This window comes from Molothrus ater, chromosome 6, assembly GCF_012460135.2.
Source record: "Molothrus ater isolate BHLD 08-10-18 breed brown headed cowbird chromosome 6, BPBGC_Mater_1.1, whole genome shotgun sequence".
Classification (NCBI taxonomy): Eukaryota; Metazoa; Chordata; class Aves; order Passeriformes; family Icteridae; genus Molothrus; species Molothrus ater.
Window position 1 is genome coordinate 9,086,818 of NC_050483.2, and position 7,229 is coordinate 9,094,046.

The 7,229-nt window shown below is 61.6% G+C and overlaps 3 protein-coding genes across 6 annotated transcripts; all 3 read left to right on the plus strand.

The window, feature by feature from the left end:
* The first annotated feature begins 534 nt into the window (after positions 1-534).
* Positions 535-2,551, plus strand: SDHAF2 (succinate dehydrogenase complex assembly factor 2). Its single transcript, XM_036383479.2, has 4 exons — positions 535-635; positions 1,150-1,358; positions 2,074-2,183; positions 2,264-2,551. Exons 1-4 carry the CDS (start codon positions 621-623, stop codon positions 2,392-2,394), a joined length of 465 nt encoding a protein of 154 aa, XP_036239372.1. The 5' UTR covers positions 535-620; the 3' UTR covers positions 2,395-2,551.
* A 114-nt stretch (positions 2,552-2,665) lies between these two features.
* On the plus strand, positions 2,666-4,821 carry LOC118686925 (uncharacterized). Of its 4 annotated transcripts, XM_036383475.2 has the most exons (7): positions 2,666-3,258; positions 3,329-3,540; positions 3,980-4,059; positions 4,136-4,186; positions 4,295-4,375; positions 4,449-4,521; positions 4,598-4,821. In XM_036383475.2, the coding sequence occupies exons 1-7, from the start codon at positions 2,972-2,974 to the stop codon at positions 4,726-4,728; spliced, it is 915 nt and encodes a 304-aa protein (XP_036239368.1). In that variant the 5' UTR covers positions 2,666-2,971; the 3' UTR covers positions 4,729-4,821. The 4 variants fall into 4 exon arrangements, with proteins under 4 accessions (XP_036239368.1, XP_036239366.1, XP_036239365.1 ...); XM_036383473.2 differs by having other exon boundaries at positions 4,295-4,521; XM_036383472.2 differs by having other exon boundaries at positions 4,449-4,821.
* An 843-nt stretch (positions 4,822-5,664) lies between these two features.
* LRRC10B (leucine rich repeat containing 10B) lies at positions 5,665-6,516 on the plus strand. The gene has a single exon (XM_036383669.1). The coding sequence runs from the start codon at positions 5,665-5,667 to the stop codon at positions 6,514-6,516; it is 852 nt and encodes a 283-aa protein (XP_036239562.1).
* Positions 6,517-7,229: the final 713 nt, after the last annotated feature.

A 7,229-nucleotide genomic window follows, 5' to 3' on the forward strand; every position in this document is an offset into this window, starting at 1 on the left:
ATCCCATTTCCTCACCCCAGGCACTGTGCGCCCCTAAATCCCCTCTTCCCTCCAAATACCTGTGCCCCCCCCTAAATTCCCACTGCCTCTCAAACCCCCTCGTCCCCCTAAATCCCCGTGTCCCCCCAAATCCCATGTTCCCCCTAAATCCCTGTGTCCCCCTGAATACCCTCTGCTCCCCAAATCCCTGTGCCCCCCCAAATCCCATTTCCCTCCAAATCCCGTGTCCCCCCAGATCCTTCTCTCCCTCCATATCCTGTCTCCCCCCCAAATCCCTGTTCCCCCCCAAATTCCCTGTGCCCCCTACGATCCCCCACTGCCCCCCCCTTTTCCGCGCCGCCCCGTCCCCGCCATATGCGGCCCTGCGGAGCGGCGGGGCCCGGGCTGGGGGGTTTGTGGGCAGGGGGAATGTGAGGGGAGGGGGCGGCGGGTCCCGATATGTCGCGATAGGTCGCGCCCCCCACCCCGGGGCCCCCCTCCCCCGATCCCAGCCCCGCGCGCGCCGCCCGCGCTCACCGCCAGCGCCGCCGCGCCCACTTCCGGGCGTGGCCACGCCCACTTCCGGCACGCCCCGCCCCATCGAGCCGGGAGGGGGCGTGGCCAGAGCGGCGCCCGGCAAGATGGCGGCGGCCAGGGTGGGGGGGGAAGGGGGGAAAACTGGGAGGGCAAAGGGAAGGAAAAGGGGGAAAAGGGGAGAGAAAGGCGGGAGAGCGGGAAAAACAGGGTAAAATGGGAGGAAAAGGGTTAAAAGGGGATAAAAGGGGAAGGAGGGGGAAAAACATTGGGGAAAGTGGGGAAAAAACGGGGGAAAAGGGAGGGAAAGGGGAAAAACGGGGGAAAAGGGAGGGAAAGAGGGAAAAACGGGGAGAGAGGGGGAAGGAAAAGGAAGGGAAAGGGGTGAGTTTGGGGGAGAAGCAGGATGGGAGGAAAATTAGCATATTGAGGGGAAAAGAGGAGAAAAAAAGGAGAGTCTAAGCAGGGAAAAGGGGATTTTTGGGGTAACAGGGAGGTCTGGTGGATTGATGGGGTCTGGGTAGCGGGGTTTGAGGGAGGGTGGGATTGGGAATCATGTCCAGTAGGATTTGGAGAGGCTCCTGTGTGCACGCACTCCCAGGCCTGATATCCCTGTGCTTTCCCTGTTCCCTCCAGCTCTGCTCCCTGCGCCGGCAGCTCCTGTGGCCGCTCATCCCACAGCGCGGCTACCGGGGGGATTCCCCCACGGATTCCGGGAAGGACGTGCTGGAGATCCCGCTGCCCCCCTGGCAGGAGCGTCCGGATGAGCCCCTGGACACCAAGAGAGCCCGGCTGCTGTACGAGAGCAGGAAAAGGGGGATGCTGGAAAACTGCATCCTGCTCAGGTAGGCTTGCCTCTGAGCATTCCAGGTCATTAACAGGGAAGAGTTCAATGAGGTAGTGGAAAAATCCTTGGGATAAGTTGCTCCAAGATCTTGCTGGTCCAGGATCCAATGATGGAGTAGAGCTGGGAGAGCTCAGTGAGCCAAAATCCTTTGGGAAGGATGTATGTAAATCCTGTGACATGTAAATGCAAGGCCAGTTGGGTTTTGGGATTGAAGGAGAGATTAGAGACATAGAATTGTGGAATTCTGGAATGGTTTGGTTGGGAAAGGACCTTAGGGAGACCTTTCACTATCCCAGGTTGCTCCAAGCCCTATCCAGCCTGGCTTGGACACTTTCAGGGATGGGGCAGCCACAGCTTTCTGGGAAGTCCATACCAGGGCCTCACCACCCTCTCAGGAAAGAATCCCTTTCCAGTATCTCATGTGAATGAGCACATGGAATCCTGGAATGGTTTGGGATGGAAGGGACTAAAGGGTCATCCAGTTTCACCCCCTGCCATGGGTGGGGACGCCTTCCACCAGACCAGGCTGGGTAAGGGCATTCCAGGGATGGAGATACCACAGCTTCTCTGGGAATGCTGTGCAGGTGTTTTCCCACCCACTGAGGTGAGGGAGGGCAGGCTGGGGGTCGGTGTTTTCCAGGATCACACTGAGCTGGTCCCTATATCCCAGCTCTTCCTTCATCTCCCGCTCATCCCGATCCATCCCTCTCCAGCCTCTTTGCCAAGGAGAACCTGGCGCGCATGAGCGAGGAGCAGCTGAACCGCTACGACCGCCTCATCAACGAGCCCAGCAACGACTGGGACATTTATTACTGGGCCACTGGTACGTGCGGCCATGCCCTGGGACACTGGGGTGGCACCTGGGCACAGCACAGAGCTGACTTTTCCCTGTTTTCCCCTCAGAAGCGAAGCCCACGCCGGCGGAATTCGACACTGATGTGATGGCCATGCTGAGGGAATTTGCCAAAAACAGGAACAGGGAGCAGAGGCTTCGGCAGCCGGACCTGGAATATCTGTTTGAGCCACCACGCTGAGGTAGGGGACGCCTCTGTCCCCATTCCCTGGACTAGCGCAGGGATGTGGGGCTCTGGACTGGCATTTCCACCTTCCCTATGGTTTTCCTCCTCTCCCAGCAGCCTTTGGACATTCATGGAATGCTGAATAAAGCCCTGACTACTGGCCTTGCCTGGATGCTCGCCCTGCCCCTCTCCTGCTTTGTGACATCGGGGTCGTGCCCTCGGTGACATTCCCACTCGATCTGGCACATGCCACCTCACTGATATTCCCAATTCCCACCTGCCCCTTTTCCCAGGACCCCCAGGAGGTGACCCCACCCCGGGGCGGGGGCTTTCGTGGAGCTGGAGCCGAACATTCCCCGTGGTGCCCTCCAGCGACAACCAGGGAGGTTGTCCGACCTCCTGCCCTCCGGTGACAGCCTCCCGGGAGGTCCCCGTTGTCGCGGTTACCAGGAGATAGAGTCGCGTTCCACGGGCACATTCCACAGCTTCCGGGCCTGCCGGAAGGCCCCGCACCTCCAGTGCAGCTCCAGCCATGGCGTAGGGCCGTGCCTCGGGCCATTCCCGGCGCCAGGGGCCCATTCACAGAGCCAGGATGCCGTCCCAGCCGCAGGACTCACCCGCCGCGGGATTGGGGACGGGCTTCCCCATGGTGAGGGGCCCCCCCTCCGAGCTCATGGGCTTCTACATCACCACCTACGAGGCAGCCTTTGGGAAGAGGCCCAGGGGGTCGCCCCCAAAGGTGAAGGAGGGGCGCATTTTGGGGATTGAGCCCCCCAGTGACAGGAGCATCCACCCCCTCCTCGGCGTCCACACCGGCTCGGGATACGTCGTCAACAACTACTCAGAGCTCAGATCCCTGATCTGCCCTCATGTGGAGCGGTAGGTCCCTGCTCCAGGAGTTTGGGGGGCACCTTTTGGGATCACTCCATCACAGCCATTCCCACCACAGCCAGGACACCGACATTTCCACCACCGCCGAGGACTTCAAGGTCTTCGGGCGCCCGGAGTACCGCAGGATCTTGCCCAAGCATGTGGATGATCCACAGTGTCAGTATCCCACTGGCTTCTCCTTTTCCAACCTCCGTTTCGGGGAGGTGAGAGCCCCAAATGCATCTGGGGAATATGGCATCCAGAGGTACTGCGCCACTCCTGCCAAGCCAGGTATGATTTTGGGGTCTTGGGAATCCCAGGGAGAGCTCCAGCCTTAGTGGGAGGGTTTTGGGGTGTTGAGATCCCAGGGAAAGCTCTGTTCCTAGGAGATTCTGGGGTCTTGGTGATCCCAGGGAAAGCTCTGTCCTTAGGAGAATTTTAGGGTGGTAGGATTCCTAGGAAACCTCCAACCGCAGGAGGGTTTGAGGCCCTGGGGGTTCCAGGTCCAGCTCCAACATCAGGAAGGTTTTGGGATTATTGATGGTCCCAGAGCCACATCCAACTCTAGGGATTTTGGGATGTCAGTGTTCCTGGAGCCAGGTCAGACCTCAGGAGGTTTTGGGAGCGTTGGAGACCCCCTGTCCCTCTCAGACACAGTGGGACAGGTGTATCCAGGTAATGCCAGGCCTGGGGACACAGGGGACATTCCTGCTCCATCTCCTTCCCACAGATGTCCCACCAAGGGCGACGGAGCTGTCGGGCTGCACCGGGACCGCCCCGAGGAGTGACCTCACCGTGCCAGAGCAGCCTGTGAGCCCTGTCCCCACTGTGTCCCTTGTCCCCCCCACCCCTCAGCACCCCAGGGGACACTTTTCCTATCCCACAGCTTGATGTCGGTGATGGTCGGGCGGATTCCTTTTCTGCCACGTGCAGCACTGTAAGCAAAGGGACGGGGTGGCAAGGGGAGGGGACATCCTGTCCCAGTGCTCCCAGTGGGCTCTGAGCATGGGAATGGGCAGGATCTCATCCCTGTGTCCCCACACAGTACCAGCCTGCCATGGGCTACCCAGCCCCCTTCGCCCCCCCAGAGATCCAGGTGGGACCCAAGGGAGTCACAGCCATGAAGGTGGGTGCAACCATGTCCCTTGTCCCATCCCTTTTCCCAAGGAACCACACTCCCAACTCACTGCATCCCTCAGAAGCCGCTGGGGTATGGCACTATCCAGAACCAGTACCTGATCAAGCATTCACAGATGGCCCCCATAGCACCAGGTGAGTTTGCGGGGGGGGATCGCAGCCCCCAGGAGGAGTGGACACCCCCCTCACTAATCCCTCCTGGATTTTCCAGGCTGGTGGGCAGAGACTCCAATCACCTGGGCCCCGAGATCTGTGGAGGGCATCCAGATCCCAAGTCCCAGTGGCTTCAGCACCAACAACCGCCCCACCAACCTGTGGCGCATTGATGACCCCCTGACGTGACTCCCCCCCAAAAAGTGCTGCTGCATCCTGGGAATCCCACCCTCGGCTTTTCCCAAATCCCCCTAGGAGGAATAAAGACCCTGCGCAATGCCATTGGATTGCTCCCTCATTTTGGGGGTTTCCTGCATCCCAAAAAGCTGGCAGGAGGGGTTTGGGTGGTCGGGCGGTGTCACCTGGCCAGCTGCCGCTGGAGGGCTGTACAAGCCCTGCTTTCCAGCTTTCTGAGCCGCCTTTGGGATGACACAGCTGATTTGCGGCAGGAAAATGCGGGCAGGGCTGTGGTGGGAACCAGGAGGATGAGGAGGAGGAAGGACTCCGCAGGGTGGGCAGCCATGGCAGGGCGGGGAGCACAGGAGAGGCTTCATCCGTATCTTCCCTGGCCATGGGGAACAAGATCTGTGCCCCAGGGAGTGGGTCCCGGCAGGGTCCCAGGGGATGTGAGGAATCACAAAGGGACTCCCCACCAGTTTAAGGACCCCTACCCCGTCAAGGCATCCACACACAACTCAGGGAGCCCCTCCTGCCAGTTTAGGAATTCCCACCCGGCCCAGGGACCCCACACTCAGTTTAGGGCCTCACGCCGAATTCAGGCTGTGGACGCTGATGCCAGGCTGCTGGAAAAGGGGCTGGGACTGCTGGGGTGCTCCTGCCTGGTTTGGGGACAGAGCCGGGACAAGTAGGACGGGAATGGGGCCGTGGGAATGGCGGGGCGGGGCATGAATGGGGCTCGGTGGGCGTGGGAACGGTGGGGCGGGGCGTGAATGAAATTTGTAGGCGTGGCCTAAATGGGCGCGAACGGCGGGGCGGGGCCTCTTCCCGGTGGCGCGGGCTCCCATTGGCCGCGGCGCGTTGCCATGGCCACGGCGTCGCCCTCCCCCCCCCACTCCGCCGCCCCGCCGGGTCCGGTGCAGGTCCCGGTGCCGGTCCCGGTGAGCGATGGGCAGCGGCGGCTCCTCGGGGCGCGGGGCTCGGCTGGCGGCCGCCGAGGGCCCCGACGGCGTCGAGCAGCGGCTGGAGGTGCGGGGCCGGCAGGTCCCGGCCGAGTTGTGGGCTCAGCAGGGGCTGCGGAAGCTCTACCTGAGCGACGCGGGGCTGCGGGAGGTCCCGGACGAGCTGGCGGAGCTGCAGCACCTACGGACCCTCGCCCTGGACGGCAACGAGCTGATGGAGGTGCCCGAGGCCGTGTGCGACCTGCCCCACCTGGCGCACCTGTACCTGGGCCGCAACGGGCTGCAGGGGCTGCCGCCCGCCTTCGCCCAGCTCCAGAGCCTGCGCTGCCTCTGGATCGAGGGGAACTTCTTGGCGCACTTCCCCCGCGCCCTCCTGCAGCTGCCGGAGCTGCGCAGCCTCCAGCTGGGGGACAACCGGCTGTGCCGGCTGCCCGCGGCGCTGCCCCGCATGGCCGGCCTGCGGGGGCTCTGGCTCTACGGGAACCGCTTCCAGGAGTTCCCGCCCGTGCTGCTGCGCATGGATCACATCCGCGTCCTCGACCTGGATCGCAACCGCATCGCCAGCTTCCCGGACCTCAGCAGCCTCGCCTCCCTGCGCCTCCTGTCCTACGACCACAATCCCGTCCGGCAGCCGCCCTGCGTCGGGGATGAAGTGCAGCTGGTGGGGGACGGGGCGCAGGAGTACATGGAAGAGCGGCAGGAGCGGCTTCAGAGCCTGCAGCAACAGGAGGAGGAGGAGGAGGAGGGCACCGAGGCGGCCCCGGTATCCCCGGAGGATGGGCCTGAGGATGGGGAGGGGGAATTTGCGGCCCTGACGGGATCTCCTGAGGAGACGTGAGCCGCTGTCCCCCTGAAGGGGTGCAGAGCCTCCCCCTGCCTCCCAGGGAATTCTCATCTAGGGCTGGGAAAGGAGGAAGTTCACAGCCTCCACAAAGAAAAACTTACAGTCTGGGACAGCAGCGTTGTGTCCTGGACTGGCAGGGCTCATGGATCCCAAAGGTTATCCCACCTGAGAGCATCCCACCTACTCCAGGTGCCTTGGATTGGGATACAGCCCTCTTCCCTGAGGGGTGATCCCACACTGCCACCCCATGAGAACGGGGACATTTCCACTCCTCCACCTCTGAAAATCCTTTGCTCCTGTTCCAGTGGGCAGCACAGGAAAAAGCAATGCTGGTTGCATCCATTCTGTGAATCCCATCATCCTGGAGAGCTCTGAGGTTTGGGAACAAAGGCACAGACCCTGAGAACCCCATCCTGCTGCTGGAATTGGGCTGGGGGAGAGAATTTTCCACCAGGCTCCTCTTGGCCATCAGGTTTGGGAAGGAGCCGATGGAAATTCCTCCTGGGTCAAAGCACTGCCTGTCTCCAACCTAGACAGGGTTTTGCCTCTGTGGGAAGAGGAGGCTCATCCCTGGCACTGTCTGTCCCAAAACGGCCACCAGATCCAGGGTTGACACCTTATCCTTCCTCTTCCTCTCTCCAAGTGCCTCTTGGACCAAACGCAGGCAATAAAAAGCACAAATCCAAGGAATTTGTTGTGAGAGAAAA

Excerpts from the sequence above, each read along its gene's own strand:
- LOC118686925 (XM_036383472.2), top strand. The coding sequence starts at position 2,972 with ATGCCGTCCCAGCCGCAGGACTCACCCGCCGCGGGATTGGGGACGGGC. Across the intron at positions 3,541-3,979 it reads CGCCACTCCTGCCAAGCCAG|ATGTCCCACCAAGGGCGACG; the intron begins GTATGATTTTGG and ends TCCTTCCCACAG. Across the intron at positions 4,187-4,294 it reads TTTCTGCCACGTGCAGCACT|TACCAGCCTGCCATGGGCTA; the intron begins GTAAGCAAAGGG and ends GTCCCCACACAG.
- LRRC10B (XM_036383669.1), top strand. The coding sequence starts at position 5,665 with ATGGGCAGCGGCGGCTCCTCGGGGCGCGGGGCTCGGCTGGCGGCCGCC.
- SDHAF2 (XM_036383479.2), top strand. Across the intron at positions 1,359-2,073 it reads GAAAACTGCATCCTGCTCAG|CCTCTTTGCCAAGGAGAACC; the intron begins GTAGGCTTGCCT and ends ATCCCTCTCCAG. Across the intron at positions 2,184-2,263 it reads CATTTATTACTGGGCCACTG|AAGCGAAGCCCACGCCGGCG; the intron begins GTACGTGCGGCC and ends TTTTCCCCTCAG.